The sequence below is a fragment of the Mustela putorius genome, unplaced genomic scaffold (assembly GCF_011764305.1).
Source record: "Mustela putorius furo isolate JIRA1106 unplaced genomic scaffold, ASM1176430v1.1 tig00000876_pilon_pilon_pilon, whole genome shotgun sequence".
In the NCBI taxonomy this organism is placed as follows: Eukaryota; Metazoa; Chordata; class Mammalia; order Carnivora; family Mustelidae; genus Mustela; species Mustela putorius.
Genome location: NW_025421506.1, coordinates 4,842,267 through 4,870,143, shown reverse-complemented (window position 1 = coordinate 4,870,143; position 27,877 = coordinate 4,842,267). Strand labels below are relative to the sequence as shown.

Here is a 27,877-nt window from a genome sequence, read left to right as displayed (position 1 = left end):
CTCCCCACTGAGCCCCCCCCTCCCCCCCTCCCCAGCACTGTCCTGGGAGGTCCAGACCGCGCTGTAAGCCCCCACCTCCCTGCAGCTTCAGCCACATAGGCCGTCTCTACCCACCCAGCCCTGACCTCCAGCTGAAGAGACTCCAGGAAGTCAAGGCTCTGGTCGGTATGGAGGCTTTGCCACAGCTGGGTCCTGCACAGAGGGTCCCCACCCCACTCTCTGCAGAGGCAGTTCAGCCCCAGGTGCCATGGGGAGAGGACACTCCAAGGGACCATCCAATGCCAAAGCAGCTGCACGCTGTCACCCGCCCTTGGCACCTGCGGCAGCCTCTCCCTGACTGCTCAGGAATGCAGTGGGATGGACCCTGCTGCTCCAGGCCACCAGCAGAGGCAGCGGGGCATGGTGCCGTGTGGGGACGGGCTGCTCCCTCCCCAGTGCGGGTTGGCCCTGCTGAAGGGGTGGGCAGAGCCCCTCTTATGCCCCTCATTCTCCCACGCAGCCACTCAGTTACAGAACTATGAAGTGTTGGCCCAGAACACAGTTCTGATCATGTTGGACGCCCTGTGTTCGGGCTAAAATTTACCAAGTGTCCACGCTGAACCAGGCAGGTCAGGGGAGGAAGACAGCATGCTCTGGAAACATCTGTCTGAGACCTTTCTTTTGGAGCTCTATTCTTCATTTTTAAAGGATGGTTGAAGATTAGGGACACAGTTTACTATTTCTGGTTTCTATACTTGGGGGCACTGGGCTCTGCCTGCTACTGTGCCATGTCTATACCTCATTTAGGATGGAGACTATTATTTCAATGTTTTGATTTGAAATTCTAGTAAAAATAAGTGCTTTGAAACCCTGTCATCCTAAACTAGAGGCCAAGAGGGAGAACTGAAACCTCTTCCCTTGTATTTCTCTCCCCTCGGCCTGGGCACCTGGCACTGCTTCTGCCCCAGCCACTGCCCAAAGCCCAGAGGCCAGGTGGGGGGAGCCGAATGGGCAGCAAGGGATCCTGGGGATGTCCCTTCACCACCCCCTTTCTGAAGCTCAGCCCCTCAGCCCAACTGGGCAGTACAGTGGGGAGCACCCCTGGGACATCGGAGGCCTGGCCCCTCCGATGTCCAACCATGGATTGACCCAGCAGTTGTGCTCCTGTCCCCAGCATGACTTGCTCTTCAGAGACACAGGGTCTGCTCCCTAAGGGGTGGAGGAGCGCTTCCATTCTGGAGTCCTTGGCTCTGGGGACAGCTGACTGGCAGGTAAGCAAGGCTGCTGCTGCTTGTTAACACCCTACCAGTTCTGTGCTAGGTGGCCTGGCTTGGGGGTAGCAGGCTTGCTCAGTGGCCCCCATGTTCTAGGAAGGTCTCAGCGAGCCACAGGTACCTCACAAGGAACTAGCCTGCTAAAGGATTAGTGCTAGCGGGGGGGCCCCAAACCACCCCTGTGAAGTGCTTGGTTCCGGACAACCAGGAAAGGCTGAGTGTGGTTCAGGGTCAGACTGACGCACCACCCAAGGGAGTGCTCTCACTGAGCCAAGGGACCTATGGTGACCAGCGGCCCCTCCTGTCCCGGGCCCTCTGTGGGGGGCACACGGTCATTTTGGGAAGCAGGTTTATTCTCAATTTCTCACACTGCTTCTGGGGGGCAACTCAGCCCTCCATTTCTGCTTAACGTAAGGACAACAGCAGGGGTTGTTGAACTGCTAAGGCCAGAAAGGCATTCTAGGGGAGTGGAGATCAGGACCTTTGCCACCCAGAAAGGTACAAGACTGCCAGGCAGACAGGTCTTTGTGCTGTCTCCATGGTGATGTAATTGTGCCCTACTCCAGATGCCTCTTTCCCAAAGCAGGTGTTACCTGACCCTGGCCTCACCCAGGCCCGTCCTTACAGTGCATCGGATTAGGAGTGCAGGCCTAACCTCAGCCCGCAGGGTGACAGGTAAGCTGTCCCTGGAGAGCTTAAGAGTGAACAATCCAGACCATGAGGAGCTGTCACAGGGAGGGACATCCTGAGCCATGTGGACCCACATTCACATCCTGTCACTTAAGAGGGGACCTTGGGGATCTGTCTAGTTAAACCTGTCTGGGGGATCTTAGGGGAGGGGGCGGTCCTGCCATGGGAACCTGGGCCATGCAGCCTCCCTCCTTCGCCGGCACACCCCGACCCTGGTCTCCACAGTAGCCCATCTTCTGTCCCCAGGGCTCCTGGGCCCCCTGTATATTCTCCCGTCCACTCCAAGGCCATTCGTAGAAGCTGCTCTGTGCTCCTGTGGAGAAAAGCAACCCAGGAAGGCAGTGGGCTTTCTAACTCCAATCCTCTGACACGCCCCGGGTGGTCCGCCACGGCTACCAGCGTAAAGCTGCTTTTCTGCAATCAGATGGCACGTGGGGAAAACAGCACGCTAGGCCGAGCTGTCTGTCTGCTCGCTGCTGGGCGCACACCAGGGATCCCGCCATGTGGGCCAGGCTCAGGTGCAGCCCTTGGAGGAGCGGCTGAGGGCTGAGCTAGGAAAACCCGCTAAGGATTCTGAGGAAACTCGGAGCATCCGCTCACCCCAACCCCGTTCCTGTGGGGGAAACCCCAGGCACAGGCAAGGACCCCGGTGCCCACAGGCCAAGCAGACAGACACCACCTAGGACTCAGCCAAGGTAGTGACAGGGGCATTCATTCAGGTGACACCCACCCCCCCCCCATGCCGCCCCATCCGGGATGGGCCACCACCTACCGGTGGTAACTCCTTGACTTGGGATCACAGGAGCAAGGGAATTAGTGGTCTCTGTGTAAAATCCCATGCATGGGGTGGGTGGCTCAGCCCTGCCTCAGTTGTTTCTAGAAAAACAAGCGTCACCTAACTCCTGGGCCAACTGGTTGCTCACAGCCACATGGACATACCGAGCAGCTGTGTGCACATGGGCAGGTGCGGCCTGTGCCCCCCGGTCCCTTCCTGCCCCACTTGGCAGGGCCAGACATGCTCACGCAGACCATTTATTCCATGTCTGCAGAGGAAGCAGCGTTCTTACATTCAAATTCAAAAATCAAAATGATTCTTGTGCCACTGTGGTACACAAAGCACATATCCTCATATGCAGAGCACATGAGGCCATCAAAGAACATCCCCCCAGGAAACATTATAGAATAACAGTAACCATTTAAAGAATTCTGAAGACCAAGAGCTTCTGATGAAGAAATGTGTTAAAGCCACGCTTCCTCCCACAGGCCAGATGCACAGCGGGGTCCCGTACACGGCCGGGGAGCTGGGCTTGGGGCCACCATCTCGGGACCGTGGCGAGCACGCAGCCTGGTGGCTGCACAGTGGCGCCACAGCTTGGTTTCCAGGCACACGCGGGAAAGGTGCCAGCAGCAGGGTCTCCCACAGCCGCCCCGGGACAGCAACCCCCCAGGACAGTGATGAGGTGAGTGGGTAGGAGGGGGACGAGACCAGCTTGCAAAGAATACCCCTTGGGTGACACCATTTCTCATTTTAAAAAACATTAAATTCAGAAGCACACAGGAATACAAAAAGAATAATCCATTACGTTTTATTTTGAGTATGTCCTGGATTCTTACCCTGCCCTTTTACATCAAGAGTATTAACATTTTGGAAGAATCTCAACAGATCTAGAGAATTATCATCATTGGTCCCAGGATACAGAAACTGTGACCTCCGAGAATGCTGGAAATCTCCAGGTCAGCCATGTGCTGAGGGGATCAATGCAAAACGACCAGCAGCTTTCCCAATGTATCTCTGACAGCTTTCAGCATCTGGGTGAAAGAAGTGCCTTCACCTCATGGAAGAGAGCCAATGCAAATTCAGTATCTTGAGGTGGCAAGTTCAGGGCAAGGGACAAAAAGGCACCATGTGGCCCGTGAGCTCCAGGGAGAGCAGCCTCCGGAAAGAGAAGCACCAGGGCGTGGATGCTGCTGGCTGACGGCTTTAGCAGCCCCATTACCCTCTCTTTGATGTCCAGGGTCAACGCAATCCTGGTTCCACTAGGGCTAGGCGTAGATGCATGAAAAAGAATCTCACTGTGATCTTTCCTGCAAAGGAAACACCAATAAAATTTACTGCCTGGTAACAACGAAGGAATTCTTGTAAACCTGTACCTCTGCGTGCCTCTGCTCTCCGCTCTGGAGAGGACCCTGGGGGAGGAGAGACGAGACCGGCTGCACCTCACGACCCCACCAGTGGGGTGCCAGCGGCCGTACCCCAGCCTTCATTCCACCACACAGCTCAGGCCCCTTCACTCCACCTGCTTCCACAGCCTGAACTCTGCGCCACAAAGAGGTGGCCCGGCCCGCGTCCGGCGCAGCGCTAACTGCATTCTGCCTCTAGGAGTGGAAGCTCATCCCCCGAGTCCACACAGTGCTAGGACTCCACCAGCATCCACACCCCAGGGCCACATACAGACGGGCGCCGCCGCCGCCACCGACGTGAGGTCTTCGTGTGAGCGCGGTTCCAGCTCCGGAGCCTCTGGGCACTTACAAACAGGAAGGCTTTTTGCTCGAGGGCTCGACTCCTGTTCCTGCTGAACTGAGCCAGTGTGTAAAATGAGAACTGATATCAGCTCAGTAGGCACCGGAGGGCGGGTCCAATCGGCAGCCCGGGAAGCAGTGCCCCAGCTGGGGGCGCGGCGCCGTCTTGCGGGGGGCTGCGGACACAAAACAGAGGTTACCGTGCTCGGGGAAACTGAAACCAGGGGCCGCCTTGGAAAGCACCGGCCCTACTCACATGCAACCAACTGCTGACATAGTTTTAACTTGGTTTTTTGGTGATGCATTTGGCTTTAGTTTTTATAGAAGAAGAATTTTTGCAGCTTTCAACACATTTGACTTTTCAGGCAGATGTCTAACTAGTTGACTTATTATTTCCACAGACTTCTGGTATATTCGTGCATTCACGACAGGAGAAAGTGCATCCTCAGAGCTGAGCGGGTCTCGCATCCTCCAGAATTGCGCCTGGCACCAAGTGGGCCACTCAGGGCGGCCTCTGCCCCAGCAGCTCCGACTTAACTGTCCCCATCTCACCTTCTCTTCAGGTGCAGAACTTAGCCACTGTGAACAAGGCGGAAACCAGTCACTGTTCACCAATCAGCTAAGCTCTGCACCTCGGCAGAGAGGTCGTCGGCTGGGCATAAGGAACAGGCTGCCGAGCATCTTCCACGGCTGTTGCTTCTTCTGTTTCCGGAGAAGAGCTACAAGATGCATCTGTTCTCCGAACTGCAGAGAGAGAGAACTATGGCTTCTGGAGGAGCAGCCAAGGTCATGGTTGCGTGGTAATCCCTGGCAATGTGATTTTAATCTTAAGTCACAAATCAGCATGCCAGGAACCCAAGCAGCCAGAGCACTCGGAGCAGCACTGTGCCTGCTCACGGCCCACACTGCACGCGCCGCCTTCCGCCCATGCCGGGCGCCGCCGTCCACCCTCTAGCTACCGCGTGGCCTTGACTGTGGCTTGCTGGGCGTTTTACCTGGTGTCCTAGAGGCTTAGCCGACAGCAAAAGGACTCAGAAGCAACCACACACACACCCATGCAGCTTTGGAAAATGAAATGAAAAATGCAACCAACAGCTGCCCCTGTGTGCTTCGCCACTTCCACCTAGGGGCCTGGGTTCTCAGCGAGTGGGGCTGGGGAGTCTCCTGCTGGAAGGTGCCACAGTCACAGAAGGGGCGTGCATGTGGCCCTGCATTCATCCACAAGGGGCAGGGACAGAAGGGAGCAGACTTGTGACCAGGGCTACCCTGAAAACTCACAATGGCTCCCCACAAGCAGCAGCAAGGGGATGGCGGGGGAACCAGCCCACTGTATGCAGTCTTCAAGAAACCCAAACTCTCCACGAAATAAAAATCTAAGAGAAATAGGATTTATACTACAGCTGCACAAGGGTGGTGGCAAGAAAGGCAGTATTTTCTGCTGGCACAGCTCGGCCTAGGATGTGCTGCCATCACGGGGATGGGCGGGGGGAGGGGGGCTGCACACCGCTGTTTCACTACAAGACGTACAATCGTAGAAAATACTCCCAACTATTTCCTTTTCCTGGCGGCAAACATGGTTCCTGGACTCTTCTGGAAGAACAGGATCATACTTTTCAGAACCCCTTTTTCTTCTTAGTACCAAGAGTTCTTTCAAATAAGATACTTCAACATGTTAGAAATGGTTTTGTTAACAGCAAAACATCAGAAGCACACTGAAAATCTGACAACAGGTTTAGAATATCTACATAAAATATTAAATAACCATTAAGAATTCTACATGTAGAGAAGCTGTATAAACATCAAAAATACTTGAGATTTGATGAGAAGTTTAAAAAAGATGTAAAATTCGGCCCTATTATATCACATAAAATCTTGAAGAACAACTGAGAAGACAGCCAAAGCCATGGCAGCCATTATCGGCTTGTGCTCCAACCCCACAGTTCTACCTAAGAGCTTCCCAGACCACTGGGATGACTTTTAAAATGCAGAAACCTAGTTAAAAATGAACTTCTAGGATGTAAATCTAACAGGTCAATTCCAAGCACTATTAATCAGAAGCAGTTTGAAGAATTCAGGACTCCCACTCCCGTGCAGACCAGAGAAATTCCGCTCCGGTACAAGGGCAGACATAAGCCGGGCACAGAGCCGTCCAGAGGTGCACTGTGGCGGGAGGCCCCTCAAGTTCTGCAGATGGGGGGCCGGACACAGACATCTGCACTGAGCTGAGCGTTCAGGGTAACACGGGAACATGCTCACCTGGATGGCTGGATTAGTCCTTCCACCAGCCTCCCCAGCCCACCACCTACACCTACTCCAAGTGCTCGCCTGTGTTTTTGTCCCTATAAGGAACAAAACTCCACTGGCCAAAACCGCGTGCAGGAGAGCTACTCTGCCAGGGTGGCAGCCTCTGCTTCCAGGGCCCCTCCGGCCAGACCGGGCCTCGTGCTGCCCGCAGGCACCTGGGCCGCCTGCACTCCCAGGCCACTGGCCACGAAGCAAGAGCAGAGGACCGTGGCTCCGCGTCTCCTTATCACCTCAGGTGGCTCTGACGCGGAATCTCTGGTTAGAGCTGAGCGTCGGAGGAAGGGAAAGGAGAGAATCACCTCTTCAGAGTAACATCTCGGCCACCACCTCGGCTGAAGATCTGTCCATCTGCTCCTTGGTCAGCTCGAAGCACCGGCGGGCGACCTGCTGCTGCCTGGCGTCCTCGCCCAGCATCAGCTCCCCATAGAGGTACACGCCCATGGCCTGCAGGGCGCAGAGGCGCAGCGAGGAAGGGAGAGAAAGGTCATGTCCACACGTACGCGGTCCGTGCTGCTTGTGCACCCACCTGCCCACCTGGAAATTACAAAGACCCTCAAAAGACGAGACAGCTGACCAGCTGTACTTCTGCAACCTACAGTTTTCCATCCCTTCTTTCTTGTTCACACTGATCCCCCCAGAATCCTTAGCTATCCGCTCCATCAACAGAACCTCAGTGACCTAACCGTTTCTCCATGGAGGACTGTGTGGGAAACATGAGGACAGGCAGGTAGGTCCCCACAATGCCCACCACAGAAATCCCCATGGCTGCAAGCAGCCCCCGAGGCACCGTGCACCTGTCACGCGGTCACAAGACTTCCTCCCAGGGCGTCCTGAGCCGCAGCTGGGGAACAAACACCAGCACAAAACATGCGCCATGGGAGGGAGAACCGTCCCACCGCCCAGGAAAAAGTGCCCGCTCCTTCAGCCCAGCCCGTCCGAGCCCCTCAGCCGCCCCTGCCCAGGCAGCAAACACTACCCCTGCACTTCTCCTGCAGCTTGGAAAAGGGCCAGTTATATCCTGGAAGACCACAAGAGCCCTTTGGTTCTGCCTCTTCGCTTGTTCCAAGCAGTAATGCCATGGATTACATTCTGCTGGAGCAAATTAAAAGAAGATGAAGTTTTCATCGCAAGATAAAAACGTGGTAGGCCGGGGCTCAAAAATTCTTCCCTGAAAAAGCTGAGTTTGGTAATCCTTATTTGGCAAAGGTGTTGGCTCTTAAAAAGCAGTTAGTTTCAGTTTCAGAAGAAACCTTAAGTTGCTTCTTACATTTTGTCCCTGTTTGTGTTTCTAAACACCTCTGCTCCAACTGTGCAAATGTGACATTTCTTGTGCTACAAAGTCATGTATTTTTCTTTGTGGGAAGAACGAGCCCTTCCCTACTGGCTGCCCCTCCATACTTGGACCCTCTCAAAAGTCCCTTTGTTTGCTCCACCGCCACCGAAGCATGGCTCCATTCTGTCAGTCCACAGTGCCCGGCGCAAAGCTCGCTCGGTGCCACACAATGGTCACGCTAACAGCAACGAGCTGCAGGCTGCCTTCCAAAAGCTGACAGAATCCGTGGCGCACACACCACCACCCACAGCCACGCTGGTGCAGAGGGGGCAAGGGAGGCACCCCCAAACATATTCGTGCACCTTAGTGCTTCCTGCGGGCTCCCAGGAAGGTGACCACCTTCCCCTGCAAATAGCGAGGAAAGTTCTTGCAGGAAGGACACTGGAAATGGGCCTGGCAGGGCATGGCTGGCGCAGGTACACACCAGACTGTCCTGGGTGTTTGGGGCTCCCCCTGATTAGCCCCATTCTGCAGACACAGACACACAGGGGGACAGCTAAGCCGCGGCCTGGCTCGAGACCTGGTGATGCTGTGAGGTCTGCATGTGCGTCATGTGGTAAGGACAGTGGCCCACAGCCACGTCAAACCAATTTGGCTTCTAAGGGTGTGATTCATGATTTAAAGGGACACCGAGAGAGGGGAAAATCAGCTCCAAAATGTGTTAGAGAAGCTCCTACCTAGTCCTTAAAGATCTCTGGAAAATGTTTAAATATTTGTTATGCAAGAAAAGTTCCCAACTTGGGTCCTGTGTGAGTGAGTGCAGCGAGCAATTGGGACAGCATTAAAGGAATTCCCATCTGCTGAAAAAGGAAACTTACCTGATCCTCCTGGAGGAACCTCTCCACATCTTTGTAGGCTTTTGTATATTTGTGCTTAACAATGAGTTCACACCATCGATGGCGAACCTTAAGGAAGGAGAGAAAGTTCAGTAAGCAACAAACTGGGGGTTTCCTCAGCCTGTCCTAATGACAGAATCTGTAGTAGCAAAAGTTACTCTCTCAACTGTATTAATGTTGCTGACATGTTGTAAATTTTTAGTTTAATTTCATGTACAAAGAAAGGAACCATGTTTCTCCTGGCCTGCCGTCAACTTTAGGGGAAGAAGTGACATGGTTCAGTTAGATGAGCTGAGGTTTTTAAACACAATTTTGCAAGACACCAAGATGTAACCAGACAAGATACAACCAGGCAGTGGAGCACCCAGCCCAGCCAGCCCAGCTCTGCCTGCAACACGCAGTCAACAGATGTTCTCTTCAAAACCACAGCCAGCTTAATTTCCAGTGAGGACCAATTCAGTTCAACGCTGCTGATCATGACCATAAACACAAGGAAAGCAGGAAGCCATGGTCGTCCACATTGCTGAGGAGACGCACAGCACGCCCCTGCGGCCCGTAGGGTGGGCACCTGGGGCCAGGAAAGAGCAGGGCACCTGCTGCAAGCAGTATTCCTCCAAGGCATGCCCGCAGAGTGCCACACGTCTACACAGCCTGCCACGAACAGCCCAGCTCACTATGGGGGCCATTCAGTCCAGATCCACCTGATGCAAGGTTTCCCAGAATGAATTTGCCAGGAAACCCAGCCCCCTCCAGACATTATGGGAGTCTGGTCCTAGCATTAGTGGCCTGGTAGAGTGCTGGTAGAGGTAGAGCCCCAGCATCTCCTGGCACTTCTGGCACATTCTTCAGGTGGAAAGCCTACCCGAATTTGGTTTTCAGAATCCAGTTGCAGGCCCAGGTCTACTGCCCCAAGTCCTCCCAATTGCAAACAGTCCACCACTTTCTATTCCTCAACATCAGCCCTCCACGGAAGTGATGACAAGCACCAAAAAAGCTTCCTTCCTTCCCTCTTTGTTTTTACTGCCTTTGAAGGAGGAAGACCCTCCTAGTAATCCATCTGTGGCAATGGGATAATATAAGCAATTTCAACATTTCGGCTGGGCCCCTGTAAATTACATCATTACCCACTGCTGGCCGGATCTCTCCTTTAATCTACTATAAACAGATATACAAAAAACATGTAGAAATGAAGAAACAAGTCTTTGGGGAAGAACCCTTTCCTTGGGGTACAGTATACCCCAAGACTGGGTGTTAACTCTACGGTTCTGGTGGGGCTGCCCTTTGCTTGTGGGCAGCAAGCCCTTTGAACATCCAAGGACAAGATGCCAGGATGCCAATGATCTTTACATCCACGAAGGAATTTCAGAGGCGCATGGAAATGAGCGAATAGCCTCCGAGCATCACAACAAACGGGAAGAGTCTGGACTGGATGGGTCTTGGCAATCTTTCCATCTCCCACAAGATGTTCTTTCCTACACAGACAACAGAAGTGAACAGACCATAAAAGGGAAAGGGCAGCCCTAAAATATTCTCACAGAAAAGACAAGTGATCAGAGCTCTGAGAGGCCAACTCGTCACACTACACCAACCAGAACCACAGACCCCCACACTCCCGAGCCCCGGAAAGCACCCAACCAAGTCCTACTAGTGTGACACCCTTTCGCGGTTTTCTCCCAGCCACAGTCCTCACTGCAGCACCCTGTGAACCTGCGGAAAATGGGGGCCAGCTCGGCAAGGCCAGGAGAAGGACCCCGGGGAGAACCACCCTGCAGGACAGACTGCTGCTCTGCGCCCCACCCAGAGCCCTCGGGAAAGAGCATCCCTTTCCGCCCATGCACACGGGTGCTCGCCTCTCCCTGATGCACATGGACAGGAATAACAAAGCCTAAATGGGGACCTATTTTGTGGCAGAATAAGGCCTCCAGGCAAGCAGGAGGCAGGGTGGTCCCACCACAAGTGGGCGAAGGTCCAGGAGGCCCAAGCGAAAGGCTCTTTGACACCAACAAGAAGCCAGCACTTTCACTTCTCTTACTGTTAAAAATAGTTTACTGTCACAATTAATAAGAGATCTAGTCTTCTGACCCCCGAAAGCCAACATGGCATCCAGGAAGCACAGTCCGGCATCCCCTCCCCTAGAAGAGCAAAAAAAACAATGAGTCTTTTCTTTACAGAAGAGCTCAGTGCATTTCAATATTTCAGTGACAGGATGTTTAAAAGACATCACAGAGATGCTGCGTGAGGCTGAGGGACTGACAGATATTTCTTGCTCACACACAGGGCTTTTACCTCTCTTCCTACTTTTTTCACAAAGAAAACCCTCATTTTTTTAGCTCCTAAACTCCAGGACCCAATCCACATGGCCACTTGTCACCACACATAATGGGGGGGGGGGGGTCATCTTCCCAAAAAACTGGCAGCAAAATGACATTTGTCTCAATTTTTCCCAGCAAGATTTCCAAAGTGGGTACTGACAGAATATTCCCTCTCCAGATCCCCGAAAAACCTGAATAATCTTTGACAGAGGCCGTCACACAGGTGTCTCACACTCCTTCCCTCATTGGAACTAGAGAGAGTGAGGCTCTCTGTGCTGGGGGGCCAGGGCCAGAGAATTTGGGGCAGGCCTCTGAGGAGAAAGTGGTCCATCCTGTATGTCCGCTCTTCCTCATTTTCTATTTAATTAATTAAATAATGGGGTAGTGGTTGCCCTGTAACTTCCTCAGTGAGCTCACCGAGCACAGTGCACGGCCCCAACGGCGCCTGCGCCTCGCATGCCTCCACAGCCTCTGTGGCTCCTGGGTCCCACTCCTGAGTTTCAGTGTTGTAGGCGCTCACACAGGCCAACATGGATCAAATCACACTAAAAGATCCATGTTTTATTGTAGTTCAGTTCTGTCAAGAGTTGAAAACATGGAATGACCTTCTGAACTAGGACTCAAATTCACCTCACTCCAACTTCATGCCGGGAATCATTGAGAAGGGCCCAGGCAGCCAACAGCCTAGTTCCAAAGCCCATCAGTGTGGTCAGCCAGACAGAGAAGGGGTGAGGCAGCACTGGGGAGGGAGGAAGAGAGGGGAGCAGAAGAACCAGAACCCAAAGAGGATGAGAAAAGGGGATGAGAGAGGCAGCGCTGCCTCAAGTGACAGAGAGCCTGGTCCCAGGTCCGCACCCTCCTCCCTCCTGCTGCTCTGCCAGCGCGCACACGGCAGGGTCTGGGTATCCAAAAGGGATCCTGCCTCTGACACGTACACCTGTGGATACACACGCACACACGCAGAATCCTTGCCCTCACTCTGCTATTTTCTGTCTTTTTCTTTATGCTGGTTAATGGTCTACTCAATTGATTTCATGACCCACCATGCCTTGAGCCACAGGGCCCGAGGCCCCAGGCCGGAGGTCTGCCACTCAGCCCCAGCAGCACGGCCCTGCGCCCCAGGGTGGGGAAGAAGAGCGCCGCTCCTGTGGCTGCTGTGGAGACGGACTGAGGTTTGCCCATGGCGAGCGCAGCGAAGAGTCCCATATAGTGAGCACTTGTCATCTTAGCAGAAGTGGCATATTTCTGGCTTTTTCACTTCACAAGTTCTGTTATTTACTGAGTTTATAGAACCTTCGGAATATCATCTCAAGGAAGTGCTGTTAACTGGTGAAATGAGAGCAAGGTGCCTGTCAGATGGTTGCTGGTCCAGAGGGTGGCCTGGAAGCTGTGTGAGGCAGAGTGGCCTGCGAGGGAAGGTGCAGACAGGGCTGGGCTCTCGGGTGGAGAGGGGGTGAGGGGCATGAGGTCCCCAGGCCTCTGGGCCCCGGCTCTGCCTGCCCAGCGACTGGTTTCAGGAGTCTGAGATTCCCTGTGGGAGGAGCAGCAAGGGTGCCCCCAGAGAGGGGCGGAGAGGCCTGGGGGCCAGGGGCCAGGCACTGGGAATTTCCCAAACCACCTGTGGAGACAGAACACTCAGCTCAGCCATGCCTTTAGCCCCAGCCCCATGGTGTTTCTGCCACTTCAAGGAAGTCCTTACTACCCAAAGGCTCAGCTGAGCTGAACTACCTCTGGTCCGCTCCCCTCACCTGCCGTGGTGCTCAAAAACTGGGACCTGCCTCATAGGGGTCATTTGTATTCCCAATCCATGTCTCAGATTCAAGAGGACAAGTCCCATGACCCAACGGGGCCTCTGTGTGATACGACCCTAACCTTCATCAGGACATGCCGGGGCTCCCCCCTATTTAGTTGTTCTCTCCTGGAAACAGGAGAGAGACTACTGAAGAATAAGTCCACTCCCCACCCCAATGTCTTTTCAACCTGAGAATTTTCATGTATCCAGAACCAGTTTCCTACCAAACTCTGGAACAAGAGTTGGGAAATTTTCTCAGTCAAGGGCCAGACAGTGTTTCTGGCTTTTTGCTGCCCATCTGCCACTGTACTGCCAAAGCGGCCTAGACGTCTATAAGTAGGTGGGCACAGCTATCTTCAGATAAAAGTTTATTTATCTGGGTGGGCGGGGCTGGCCTGGCTATACTTTGCTGACCCCTGCTTAGTATGGTGGAAGTCTGCACCCCAGGTCCCCAAGTGAGGCGAGGTGAAGGGGTGCTGGTAAACATTCAAGCCCCAAAGCTACCTGCATGAGGTCACAGTACACAGAGCTGGGAGGTCCTCGTGAGCCGGCTCGTGAGCTGGCCTCCATCCTGGTCCTGCTGGGAAATCTAGTACATTCCTAAATGTGGGGCCTCTGAGTCCTTTTCTCACTGTGGGTTAAATTCCTTCAGAAACAGAGTGACCCTCGAGCCAGTGGGCCCAGCACAAATGCGTATATAAGGCATCATGCATGGACAGGTGACCTGACATCAAGGAAACGCAGTCTTTGGGAAGAGTGACCCCCTACACCAGCTCACTCCTAGTCTCCCCACATTGTTGGAGTTTCCCTCTGAATCACCACACACCCAGATCCCATACTTAGTCACACCTCACAATTCTTAAGGCTGTTTTATAGCTTTTACCTCAAGTTTCTTCTTTTTTCCCTTAATTTTTATGTTTTCCATGAAGCTATTTCAAAGAAATAAAACATTCTTTATGGGAATGCTCCCTGTAAGTCTGCTTGTTAACTAACAGACTAGTTTTCCAAAGTGGTTTTCAAACTTTTCTTGAACATCATTCTTCTAACTTTCAGTAAAAGTCAACTCTGAAACATTCTAAAGACAAATTAGAGAAAATAATGTTAGTGGTTCTTCAAGCAGTTTAAAAACCTCCACGTCAGGGAGGAAACACCTCTAAAATAAACCATAAACTTGTAGGGCCCTGGGTTCCTCAGAGCTGAAGTTTGAAAACCAGTGACTCAGAACTGTTGTGCCTGAAGAATAAATGGATTCACAAAGGCTGAGCAGACACTGCTGCAGACGTAAAAACAAGAGTTCAGTTCTGGGGGCACCTGGGTGGCTCAGCTTTGGCTTAAGTCGTGACCCCAGAGTCCTGGGATCACCCTGCATCAGGCTCCCTGCTCTGCTTCTCTCTCTCTCCTACTCCCCTTGCTTGTGTTCCCTCTCTCACTGTGTCTCTGTCATATAAATCAATAAAATCTTAAAAAAAAAAAAAAAATTAGTTCTGGTAACTCAGTTAATGCCCCCAGGCTTGGTTCTCCTCACCACGAGCCGCCCCCACCACACACACGAGCGCAGGTCAGAGAGAGGAAATCAGCCACGCTGCTTCTGTAACTGTTGTTCTGGAGCCAGGGTTTGGTTTGGTGCACATCATTGTCCAAGCCTGAAAAAGCACCTGTGGCTCTGGAGGGAACTGCTTCCCTTGTTTTATCTTCAAACGTTGATGATCTTCACAGCAGCGTTCAACATGGATATATTATTTTGTGTTTTTCCTTTTCGATGCCTGCCGCTGTTGGGCTTACTAGTGTAGCGTAGCCCGCAAACCTTTGATCAAAAACAGTGATGGGGATGCCCTTCTGTTAACTTACCACAGCTCCATTAAAGTCTGTGTGTCCCCCAAAAGTCCCAAAGTGTGTTAATTGCCTTTGGCTTTTTAACAAGGAGGCTGTGACATGAGATGGCACTGCCACAGCCCTGCCTCACTCAGCAACACTGGCGCTGGGCCCAGGATCTTCTCGGTGCACATCCTTGACCTCACCCTTTTGGCCGAGCCCAGCAGCACTCCACGCCCAATGGCCACTCTCTTCAGCTTGTGTCTGAGATCTGCTCCGTCCCCAGTGCTCGTGGACAGGCCGTGTTCCCTTGTCTGCCCATGTACGTACCTACCCTGAAACATAAGCCTGGGGAGAGCAGAGGGGCCGGGCACCTTCAGGTCATCTCGAGGCCCCGTCTCGATGCCTGGCTTGACAAATGTTTGATAAATGTTCCTGATCGAATGTAGCCCTTTTAAAGACTCAGAATGCTTTCCAGCTACTTGGAAATTATAAGGCACAGTTGGAAGCTGTAAAATGCTTTGAAGAATGTCACCCATTCCTATTTATGACAGGAAGTACTCCCCTTTCTTTTCAGTCCTTTTGATTTCAAAATTTACTGTTAAAGGGGAAAAAAATCTATCTAGGGAACATGATCTGGGAAGCCCATTAAACCTCATTGAGAGTTCCATTTTATATCTGTAAACAGAAAGACCAAGGCTCACGGCTTGTGGGAATTACTAAGTCTAACACTGCAATAAATGAACCTGCTTTTTCAATTTGTGTCTGAAATTAGATTTAACTTTGCTCTAAAGCGGCTTTCCTGCTGGCGAGGGAAGCCGGCTCGGCAGCCTGGCAGCAAGAAGGCCTTCGCGGAGCGTGGCTCCAGGACAGACCGCTTCTCCGAGCCAGTGCTGCCTTCCGCGGCCTGTGTGATGGTCTGGTGTGACTCACCAGAGAGAGGACAGACCCCTCAGCTGTGTGGCTGTCCCCTCAAGACATGCCACATCTGTGCCGTGACTCCAGCACTTCTCTTTGCTCCCATATTCCCTGCTCCCTTCAGCTGCCACCTTCATGCACTTTTTTGAAACAAGAAGTAACGAGAAGTTCCCGCATTGGCTGTCACAAAGCCGGGTGGGGAGGGTAAGGACAACAAATGTGGCATCAGGCTGTCTGGTCTCTCAGGGCTCTTACTACCCAGGCCTGAGTCAGCCGGGGACGGACAACTGGTTGTAACCGGTTACAGCCAGATGTAACCAGAGCTGCAGCAACAGGCAAACCCCGGATCCTTCAGGACCGCCTCACACTTGGCATGTCCACCCAGAGCCCCCGGAAGGATAAATGGGATGACAGACGTCAAGGACTAGCAGAGGCAGCCTGACATAATTCACAAGGGCAAGTTCTAACCTTCCTTCCTTCTCCTGTGGACCTATTTCATGCTATTCAGTGCAAGTGGCTTCAAAAAGCAGAACTCAGGAGCCCATGATGGGTCCGCCTTGAAATATGGCACAATTTGCCTTCCTTTCCCAACAAAACTGAGCACTGGATGGCAGTCCGTTCTAACGCGGAAGTCTGTGATTAGGAAGAAACACATTCCACCTTCTTGATTCCTCTCGTTACCATGTGACACACAGCCGGTACTGAAAAGAAGACTTTTACTAAAGTTGGCAGAAAGCGGGACCATGGGTAACCTCCTCCGATAAGCTCAGAAGGAACACCGGTGCCTTCTCTTACCTCTCCTCAGAGGCAGACTCGAGGCTGGAGGGCCTCCCTGACTCCATCAGAAAGGACCGTTCCCTCCTGGAGGTGTTTCCTACTCCAATCACTTAGTCACGTCAGGTGCTAGCTGCTGTTCCAGAAGACCTGGAGACTCAGGAAGGGTCATTCTCCAACAGGTAAGTATCAGATGCTGAGGATAAAGTAGTGAATAAAACAGACAACTCCTGTCTTCTTGAAACTTGTAGTCAACAGAAGGTCTAAGCAAAATCCAGGAAACCAGCAATACCTTTGTGAGAAACGCCGTGAGAGAACGTAACAGGGTGCCCCAGGGAACGGCGGGGTGGGGGGGGGCAGAAGACTGAGAAGGAGCTGCACGACCGCAGCGCAGAAGGAAGACACCAGCTCCGGAACGAGGAGGCCTTCTGAGCCCAATTTCTAGCCATAGCACACATGCTGAGAACATTTCACCCTCCCTTCCCTTCTTTTTAATGGCTATTTCTTTCAATACCCTCCCTACAAAACCACTATTCACAGCAGCCAAGATGTGCAAACCGTCCCTTGTCCCTCAGCTGATGGATGGATAACAGCTATAATGCATCCGATCGAACTATCTGGCAATACAAAAGGAATGAAGTACTGATACATGCTAAGACACAGAGGATTCCGGAAAACAGGACGCGAAGTAAAAAGAAGCCGGTCACAAAAGGTCACATATCCTGTTTGTATGAATGTCCAGAACAGGCAAATCTAGACAGACAGACAGATGAGTGTGTTCCCAGGACCGGGGTTGCGGGCAGGGACAACAGCAAGGACAGCCACAGGCCACTGGGGTTTCTCTGAAGGAGGAGGAGGATGTTCCACAATCATTTGTGGTGATGGTCACACGACTCTGCGAGGACACTAAACCACTGAACTGTACACTTGAAACAGTGACTCCAGTGGCCTCTGAATTATTTCTCAAAGCTGTTATTAAAAACCACCCAGGAGTCAAGCTTGGGAAGGCTGTTTCAGCAAAGGGCACTGCTCTACAGTCTGTTCTGGAGGAAACTACCTGGTGACCTGACAGCAAAGCTATTTGCTCCCACCCACAGACTGGCAAGACCACTCGGGCTACGGAACACGGCTCCATGTCGTTCAAGGTGCAAGTGCAACAGCGTGCAGACCAAGTAGCTTTTAAAAAATCAATGTTCCTGCCACCCCACAAAGTGTAGCTGGTCCTTAAATTTCACACACTGACCCACACACAAAATGCCACAATTTGGATGTAAGTGGGAGCTTTTAATTTTTTAAACAATTTAAATCCAATTTTCCCTTTGCTCTCAGGGACCAGCACAAACACTCACATGAAAGGGCGTGCGTGGCCACAACACAGTGTGGGAGCCACAGAGCACTGCCCCCCGCCCCACAGCAGCTGCCCCGGGGAGGGGCCCCCCACACAACTCAGGCAGAACCTGCATCCCATGTGTGGTACGTGGCTTCCACAGCTCGAAGGCTAGACCCCCAACCCTCAAATCCTGGTGTGACGGGAAACTAGGGAGCAGGAGACATGTCCAGGGGAGAAAAGCAATCTGGAAAGACGGAGAGTTCTGGCACAAGTGCCCCCTCCATTTCAGGGTATTTACGGGACACTTTACATGTGAATATGGCTCCGTTCAGTTGTGTGAAAAAGATGCCAGTGTTCGTAGACAACAGTGTGCTTTTCTACTGCAGATTTCAGCACAGAAATAGAGTATGAAATACCTAATCTACTGATGGAAGAATAAAGAACCCAGAAGCACCAACATAAATGTTCTTTTCCTTTTTTTTCTATTTACAGATAAATTATAAATACCATCGACTGATTTTAAGTGTTTATTTAAATCGTCCATCTAAGGAACACTGAGCAGATTATGCCATTAATGGCTCATTTTTTTATCTTCATCACTTAACACACATTTGAACAGCCCCAGAATGCTAGAATGATTCAAGGTAAATGGAATACAAATCCCTGGGTTCAGGAACAAGAAAGGAATATTAATCTAAAATATAAAAGTTTTTTTAACTCTTCATTTTGGATAAGTTCTGAAAAAATTCCTTTACCATAATATAGTAGGGGACAATTTGTTATAAGATTTCCATAGAAAAAACCTAGGGGCACCTAACAGTAACAAAGAAAGAAAACTCCAAGAAAGACCTAGAGATATCTTCATGACTTGGAAGGAAATGTTCTAAAAACGGTTTCAGAAACCAAATACAACAAAGGAAAAATACACAAATAAAACTAAAGAATTATGTAAGAGCTCTGTTTTTTCCCCACATCATTAAAGGCACAAGGTTTCAAAAGACAGGTATGTCTAAAGCAACTGAAGAAAATTACCCCAATCTCTTTTTTCAATCCCGCCCAAGCTTTCAAAACTCTAGAAAAGGAATTACAATACCCCGTCAAAGAGATGGCTGAGCACCACCACCGCCGCCGCCCCCTCCACTGGCTCCAAAGCACGGTCTTGGTTTTTTTAAAAAAAAAAACTGGGTATTAATTCACTCTATAGGTCACATCCAAAAGTTGGGGTTCAACAGCCTTTAACCTCTTGACTTGCAACCTGAGCTTAACCATGTCACCAAATCACCAAGTAGGACCCCTCGTCCCTGCAAAGAAACTGTGACAAACTGCCCCGTGCTGGATATGGCTGGTGTTTTGGGAAACTCCCACCTCATAACTCACCCTGAAAAACCACCTCGCTAATTGCCACACACCATTCTGACTCTCCACGATGGTCGTCGTCTTTTTTTTTTTTTTTTTAATGCTTAATCCCAAAACTGCCTCATGGGGCTCTAGGCCAGGAGGGCACCTCCAGACAATGGTTAAGGATGTGGGGAGGTCCTGGCGTGTGTGCGCAGCCTCTGAGAGGAGGGAGGAAGAGGCTCTCCTGCCCGGGGCCACCCTCCCACAGCAGCAGGCTCACGGGCCCCACAACGGCCAGACGAGGCATCGCTCTGCTGGTACAATGCGTGGGGGCTGACTGAGCAGGAGGAGGCACGGGGTTCAGGACGCAGCACTTTAAATGTAACCAAATGAGCATCCTGAAGTGGCAACAGAGCCTGAAGAGACAACAACTAACCTCTCCTCTAAACTGTTCTGTGAGGAAAACAAAATAGATGTGCCTTATTTCTTTTGTAGCTGGCATGCTATGGAAAAGCAACCAGAGGAGGGAAGGGGAAGGGGGAGCGGAACACTTCGGAAGATGACAGTGACCTTGAATGGAAGGTTAGCATTCAAAGGAACAGGCACAATCAGAGCAATGGGTCAGCTTTAGAATTCAGAGATGCAGCAACAGACGAACCTTTTTTTAAAGATTTTATCCATTCACCCAACAGAGAGAGAGAGATCACAAGCAGACAGAGAGGCAGGCAGAGGGATGGGGGGGAGCAGGCTCCCGGCGGAGCCGAGAACCCAATGTGGGGCTCGATCCCAGGACCCTGAGACCACAACAAGAGCTGAAGGCAGAGGCTCAACCCACTGAGCCACCCAGGTGCCCCCGGACTAAGCTTTTATTCTCTGCCTTTTTAACATGCCAAGATCTGTGAAACATGAAATTCTCTCAATTCACAAAAACTATGCTTTGGACCCAAACGAAATCAGAAATCAGCACCAGAGTTGTCAGACCACCACACTCCTGGAATCATCCCCTCCGGACTTCAAAGACACACTGCGGTGTTTTCTGTTCCAGCAAACAATGACTTCTCCTAGTTCCCACGTACCCAAATACACGCCCTCCCCACATATGTGAAGCCCACCATGGGAGGGGCCATTTATCGGGTTTTCAAGGGCTCTTCAGCAGGAAGAGGAGGAAAGGTCTGTTCGATGTTTTTCCATTTGCAATCAACCTTGAACGTGCCCTTCTCGCAGCGGAGTAGTCAGATGCTGGCATGGCTTCTTCTGTGTTCTAGTGGTAAAACAGGTTTGTCCCTCTCTGCTAATCTGCTTCCTCAGATTTGCTTGCTACTGCTGTGTTAGTTCTAAGTTCCTTCTTTTTCTTCCTGGTGAGAGATTTTGTTTTCACCTCTCCCAAGGTTACATTCTTTGGAGCCTCAGAAGTACAGCAGACTCAGGATGGCCTTTAAACGTTAACTACCTTTCTAGCTCCTCCATGCTGTGTTGTAACCAACTGTCAAGCACTTTATTAGATAAAAGGAAAAAATTGCCTTTTGTGAATCAGCCAGTGCTGTTGAGCTGGGGTTCTTAAATGGGGGTGACTCTGCCCCCAGGAGACATTTGGTTACGTCTGGAGACACTTTTGATTGCCAAATCGGGGGTGGGTGGCGCTGCTGCTAGCGCCTCATGGGTAAAGGCCAGCAATGCTAACCTTCCTACAAGGCCCAGGGCACCCCACAGCAGAGAATTACCTGGTCCAAAATGTTGGAAGTGCCAAGGTTAGGAAACCGCGATTAACAGCAAGTTCTCCCCTGCACCCTATCCCCCAATCAAGAACGCTGTCATCTGATGGTTAGGGGCTCCTAACAGCTAGCTTATGCTTTTCTCTCCCCTATAAAGGTTGTTTCAGATAAATACCAAAATCTGACCATTTCACAACAAATGAAAGACTGTGAATTTGACGTGAACAGAAATGACACGAAAGCCATGAATGCTCGCATTTTCTAGTATCGTGTTGTTAACAGTCCCATGAAGAAGGGGTTTAGGGCTCCATTTTAATCATGAGGAGACAGAGGCTCCATGGTTCCCAGGGAGGAACTAGGGGAAGAGGTGAGGAGAACCCCGATGTCACCCCGCCTGGCATTTTTCAAACCACAGGCTGAGACCCATTTGGTCCGTCATAAAATCAATTTATTGCATCACAATGCACGTTGTTAAAGAAAATGAAATAGGAAGTAGGAAATGACAGTAAGTCTAAGAGTAAAACTGGTTTTTGAAACTCTCTTTGCCACTTGGCTGTGACCATAAAAGCCAGAAGTCTGCAGTCCTGTCCAGGCAAAGGCTGTGCAGACAGGAAAATGGGACCAGAAAGGGGTCGACTTGGCTGTGGTCACCAGCCATTCAGGGGTCTGGGACTAGAGTGGAGCTCCTTACCAAAGCAGTGCCTTGGCTGGGACCAGGTGCTCAGCCGGGGAAGAGAGCAAGGCATGGATGAGGAGCTCCCAAGATCAGGAGCGGGCGCCATCCCTTCCCTTCCCTCCCCGTGACCGGCCATGAAGGCGTGTCCCCTGACAGGAGACTAGAGGGCCGGTGCCCAGCTGTCCCACTCCAACCCAATCCAACCCTTTCAGCCCTCAGTACTTCCCTGAACGCAATGAGGGGAGGAGCTGATGCTGGTAACCGCCTCTCCCAGAGAATTAATTTTCCGGCTCTGAAGCACCAGAGCAGGGAGGACACCTTGGAGACCCTCCAGACCAATGTCTTCTGTTCCCATCTAAGACAAGTAAGACGCTGAGCTACGGATTCTGAATTTCTGAAAACTCACCTAAGGTGCGCCCCTAATTTTGAAGTGCTTATCTGCAGTCCATAGAAAGAAATTAACTTCAAGGTCACTTGGGGACCTCTTGGGGAAAAAGGTCCCAGAGCCAAGCTGCGTGAATCCTTACCTCCCCCACCACAGCAGCTTCTGCTACAGTTCAAGAGACCTGCTAAAGAGGGCAGGAAAGTCATCATTTACAAGGGATCTTAGAAAATAGCCTTTGTTCCAAGAATCAGTTAAACTTCTATTTTTTAACTTTCATGGCTCTTTAGTTGAGACAATATGCTCAAAACTGTAGACAATGTATTTCTGTGAACTGAGGTTCCCCTCAGCTCATTTTCCATCCTGGTTAAAAGCAGCCCCACATATGGTTAGTAGTTTCGTAGCTCAGGATGTAAACGATGGGGGACTCCCGTACTTAGGGTTACTCTCCAGGCTAAGAAAGGCAAATATCCCCCCACCACCGCCCCACGTTTCAGGTGGTGGCAACGAGAAGGGGCAGGCAAGGCACAAAATGACCTATGAGGACACGTGTGACTCTGCCCAGCTTCTGGTAACATTTGTCTTCTAGCACTCTTCCCGTAAGCCTGGGAGCACGTGGCATCCCTCCCACGCCATGGGTGACACACAGGCACGAGGAAGCCAGGGGGCCCATAACCTGGACTGGCGTGCAGAAGGCCGACACCCACCCAAGTGACATGCAGCACCCCGTGAACAACCCCAGCCTGGGTGCCACGTGCCGAAATCCTGACCGGCAGGCCTGACGCGCTGGGAACACAGCTGCAGCCCTGAAGCAAGAGCTGATCCAGACACTGAGCTACCTAGAGAAGCATTAAAAATAAAACTCCCAGTGGGGCTGCACAAGCCTGCCCACCCAGAGAAGGGAGGAGGGAAGGGCCCAGAGGGTGAGAGCACAGAAGGTGAAGCAGCCGCCGGACAGACGGCTCTGATTCACGGCAGGACAGGCCCCTCACACAGCTGAGCATACTCGGGTGGGACGCATCGAAAATGTGCTGCTCTGCAAGCACAGGAGCGCCGCAGCCCACCGAGCAGGCTGGGCCGTAAGCAGCTGGAGACTCCGCTTCAGTGAGCTGTGGCAACGCGGTGGCCCATTCCAGGACAGTAAGGACAGCCTTTCCGTACACCTTGGAGACACAGGGAAACGACCACTCCCTGCTCTGTGCTGGAGAGCCCTGTTGTCTCTGAGGCTGAAGTCTTGGTCCCAAGTCCCAGCACCCTGAACAAAGAGCAGCAGGGCCGTAACTCACACTGCTCTTTGCCAGGAAAGTCACTCCAGAGCCCTTTCCCACAGGCGTGCTCCAGACACAGCCTGCCACACTCCAGTAAATTCAGCCAGCTTTCCAAAGACTGCTTATTTACGACATATTTCAAAGCTCTGATAATGACTGAAAGGGACGATCCTTACTTATCGAGGTCAAGGAAAAGCACCGAGAATAAAGTCAGAATCCTCAAGACCTTCCCATCAAATAATAATTCTTTCACCCATGCAATGTACTGTCACTTAAAATAAAGGCAGATGGTTATTCAACTAAATTCCTACTAATCAACGTCACAAGAAATCACACTTAACTAATAAAGTTTCTAGAAAACAGCCTGCTTGGCCAAAATCTTGTTGCTTTTCTGGTTCTGAGTGACATTTCAAGGAAACTTCACAGTGAGACGAGCTGTCAGTGTAACTAACTCCATGCCAGGACCTCAGAGAACCTAGGAAGGGGGCCGGGCGGAAGCTCACTGTTAGAAAAAAATCCCAACTGCATGCCACAGCCTCAAGGCTCTCTTCAATCTGGCCCCCAGTCCACCCCCGACTTCAACCCAGCAGGCCCCAGAGCAGGGGTCATCAAACTCCAGATAAAGCAGGCCAAGTCAGCCCGCAGCTCGGAGTGCTGTGTATTCTTTAGAAGAGTTTTATTTAAAAGGAACAACAAGGCGGTAAAACAGGGTCTTGAGCCTCGCAGCTTCCAGGCACAGAGTGACAGGTGCCGGCGCCTGCTCTGATCTGCCTGCCCTCGCCTGTCCGCTACCGGTCACGGGGGCCTGGCATTTCAGAAGAATTCAGCTCTGATTAAAACATAACCTCATGCCTATAAATAAAATGTCTTTTACACACTAATTAAAAATAACAGGCTGGCATTTGGAAACTCCCATAAACAAAAATATAAGAGTTGAAATAAAGAGCAACAGTAAACTGTTTGATCTAAGCTCAGGTGGGTAAAAAGCCACATGTGTCTTCTCTGAAGTTTTTCCATTAACTCCTGAATTTATGGGGCTTTAAAATGGGTAACAAGGTCCATCTTACCTTTTAATTTAACAATGTCACAGTGAGCTTTTCCTGATTTACTCCATTTTAGTGGCTGTGTAAGTTTTCATGGTTAACCCAATATACACGAAATATTTCAAAATTGTAATCCATAAGTAGAAATTATGAAATAATTTGTTTTGTACACCAGGTCTTCAATATCCATGATGCCTTTTACACTCGTGGCATATCTCACAACAGCCACGGATCACACACTCAAGAGCCACGTGTCCCCAACAGGCTTCCACTGGGCCCTGGATGGGTCTCAAATGTTCAGTCACTTCAACCGAACACAAACTAAACTTGCTTGCAATTTTAGGAGTTTTACATAAAAGAGTTTTTCATGCTGTGACCATGTGCTTATTTTTTACTTCAGATGACTTAATACAATAAATATTTACTATTTTATGTATATAAAAACTCCTGGAATTCATCTTGGGATTCACACCACATTCTTCACAATAAGCTAAAAGATACTACGAACCACATCATATTGCTTTCCCACAAGCATCCAGTTTTGCTTTTCAAACCATGGCTGTTAGATTTAGTTCTCATTTCCTTTACACATGGCTCCTTTCCTGTCCTAACTGAATGCAACCAGGAAGTTCTGGCACGTCTGAGCCGAGTTTCCTTAATGTGCAGCAGGATGGCGTGACCATGCACAGAACGACCCGCCTGAGTCTGTAATTCAAAAACACTCCACCCTGTCTGCTCGTTCCTTTAAGAGACTTGTGTCTGACTTTATGATTTAAGGAGTAAACGGGAAAAATCTCAGGACCTCAAGAGAGCCTAGTGACAGCCAGGATCAGAGGCCCCCGCCCAGAGTGAGCACAACCAGGGAGCGGTTCACACTCTGCTCACTGAAGTAAGTACCTGCTCCGCACTCAGCAGCACACAGCACAGACACCGCTAAGGGGAAACAGCAGTTTCAACGGCCCGGAAGGCAATGGGACCCTCACTGGTCACCAACAGCGGGGGCCACCGTCTACACCCCAAGGACCATCCTGGTTACCTCTGCATCCTGTTGGGGGAGGTGGTACGTCTTCTCGAGGCTGTGCAGAGTTCGGGCGGTCAGAGTCTTTTGCTCCAAGAGATGCTCCAGAAGCAAGATGAGCTGGTCTGGGAGGAGCTGAGGGCAAAAGCAAAAAGTCTGTGAAAAGACTAGAGACTTGACCTTGGTAAAATCTCAGAGCTTACACCATATCCCCAAAGACACTGCACTCTGGGGCCTGATTAAGCCCCATTCTCCATGGCTTTTCATGTCAGTTCTATATTTAAAGCAGATCAAAAGATCCAATGTTTATCTTTTTATTTTTAGGTTGTACAATGTGTTTTTTTTAAGGTGTGCAACATGATGACTGAATATACATATGTGCTGTGAAATGATAAAAACTGTACTGAACTTAATAAAACATTATCATGGTTCATTAGAGTTCTTTCTTTATGGCATGTAAATGCCAGAAAATATCATTTCACACAGATAAAGATTCAAGAAGCCATCTGATCTTACGCGAATACATAGAGAAGAAGAAACAGTTTTCAGATTTCCTGTACCACCTAAGCCTTGCAAATGTACAGCAAGAAATAAACAGCACATGATGAAACAAGAACCAGTTCTCACAATCCCTTCATTATAAAAATTTAAAGTTTACTATTCCATTAAAAAATTTAAAATGATTGTACAGGTGATTTTATACATGTGTGTATGTATAATCTTCACACACACAATGCACAAGATCACTCTTCTTACTCCTGAGTTTTCATACAGTCAAAAAATGGTGTTTATCACTTAAAGGCAAAGAGAGGAAGACGTTTTCATAGGACATAAAAAACAATGAAGATTTATGTGCCAACAGTATTTGTGAAATCCAAGAACTTAAAATGTCTATTCACTACTGAACTGGATCAGCCCCGACCACTGGGCAGTGCTCAAATAAGCTTAAATGTTTATTTGGTGGAGGAAAAAACAAATTTAAGATACATTTTGTGGGAACTGTAGAAACTGAAAAATATTTATTCTGAAGTCAGGGTTTTAAAATTATGACTTTGAATTCCATTATTATCTACATTTAGCTTTTTCTCCCTCCCTGCTTATGACCAGATAGGCCCCATCCGCTAACTCGATTTTATAGGTCCAGAAGTCAATCCTCCATCAACAGAACATTCACACCACCACCTGGACTTTAATCCCCACGTTGTCACTTCAAAAGAAAACTTGAGAATCACTGGCTTCTCTTGCTACCTTCTCTACCTTTAGGCCCCCAAGTGTGGACTCTGCCCCACCCCCATTTCCAAACACACACACACAGACACTGCCCAACACGCACGGAGGAAAGCGGAGTAGAGAGCATGCACCATATTCCCCAGGCACCTTCACAGTGAAAGCATTTCTTGTGCTTTCTCACAGTGCCCTTCTAAGTGCTAATAAAACTGCTTTCCTAGAGAAAAACATGGATGTACATCACTTGGTTCCTGGGCATTTTTATTTTATAACATCACTTCATTCCCCTTAGACTCAATGCTGTGGATCCTCTCTCAGGTTAACAGGGCTGAAACAAGGTGTCTTCAGCAGAACTAGAGGGTTACAACCAGCACTGACCAGGAGGACTCAAAGAACAGCTAACACTTCATTTTCTTTCCAATGTAAGTCATGTGCCTTTAAAATGTTTGAAGATATCAAATTACTATGTAACAACCAGTAACAAAAATGCCAGTTTTTCATTTTTTATAGTTTCTGACACATGAGGCTTTCATATTTTCAAAAATTTGCTGTTTTATAAAACAGCCCAAATCCAGGGCTCTAGGGAGCCCCTAGGGAACCTCCTCACCATCCACACCACGAGCAATCTCCTCAGGCCCTGCCTGCAGCCCATGCTCCCTCAGCCCTCCTTCCCACCCACAGCATCCTGTGGCCTCCCTCTCCAGATCTTTCTTACATTCCAAGATGGGCCTTTCTCTGGTGGAGGCTCATCCTTCAGCCCCAGCCTTAATACACCCCTCAGGTGCCCTTAGGTCACTCCCCAATTGTCCTCCTGCACTTGAGCCCTCTTCACAGAGCCAGCCTTTCTCCCCCATCACGGTCTCTCACACCTCACCAGGGCCCTTTATAAAGTGTGTCCCAGTTGCCCCCAGCAGGTGGTGGCCTGGCTTCTGCCTCTGCAGAAGAGGAGTCAGAGGCCCATCCAGCCCTACACTGTGACACCCTGACGGGCACTCTCAAAACTGCTGCCCAGCACTTCTGGAGCTAGCCAGCCCCAGGAGTAAGAGCTTGACATCGAGGCCACTCTAGATGCAGGAAGCTGGCCTCTGGGTAAGGGCCCACCCGACAGAGCACAGAGCCCCCATCAGCTGGTGGCGCAGGCCCTACTGGCTAACTAAACCCAGCAGGAACCGGCCCTGCCAACCTGCGGAGTTATAGGGAAGGAGCAGGAAGGAAAGCATCTCCCTATTACATGTATGCACTTACAAAGAAGCCTATTGTTACAACTCAAGTTTAGGACTTGCTTTAAACTAGAGAGACCGAAGGAGGGAAGAAGCCCAGCTGATTCACCTGGTCCTTA

At 50.5% G+C, this 27,877-nt stretch overlaps 1 protein-coding gene across 8 annotated transcripts in view; it reads right to left on the bottom strand.

Annotated features, from left to right (window-relative positions):
* Positions 1-3,504: 3,504 nt before the first annotated feature.
* Positions 3,505-27,877, bottom strand: part of AOPEP (aminopeptidase O (putative)) — a 339,093-nt gene continuing 314,720 nt past the window's right edge. For 4 of the 8 annotated variants that reach the window (XM_004777382.3, XM_045086107.1, XM_013048340.2 and 1 more), the window contains 4 exons: positions 25,330-25,446; positions 8,919-9,005; positions 7,067-7,301; positions 3,505-4,028 (listed from right to left, as the gene is read on the bottom strand). In XM_004777382.3, coding sequence (XP_004777439.1) covers positions 7,071-7,301; positions 8,919-9,005; positions 25,330-25,446 — 435 coding nt within the window. In that variant the 3' untranslated portion in view covers positions 3,505-4,028; positions 7,067-7,070. Of the gene's footprint in view, positions 4,029-7,066; positions 7,860-8,918; positions 9,006-25,329; positions 25,447-27,877 lie in introns of those variants that run through there. The other 4 variants (XM_013048336.2, XM_013048337.2, XM_004777384.3 and 1 more) reach the window with 4 other exon arrangements.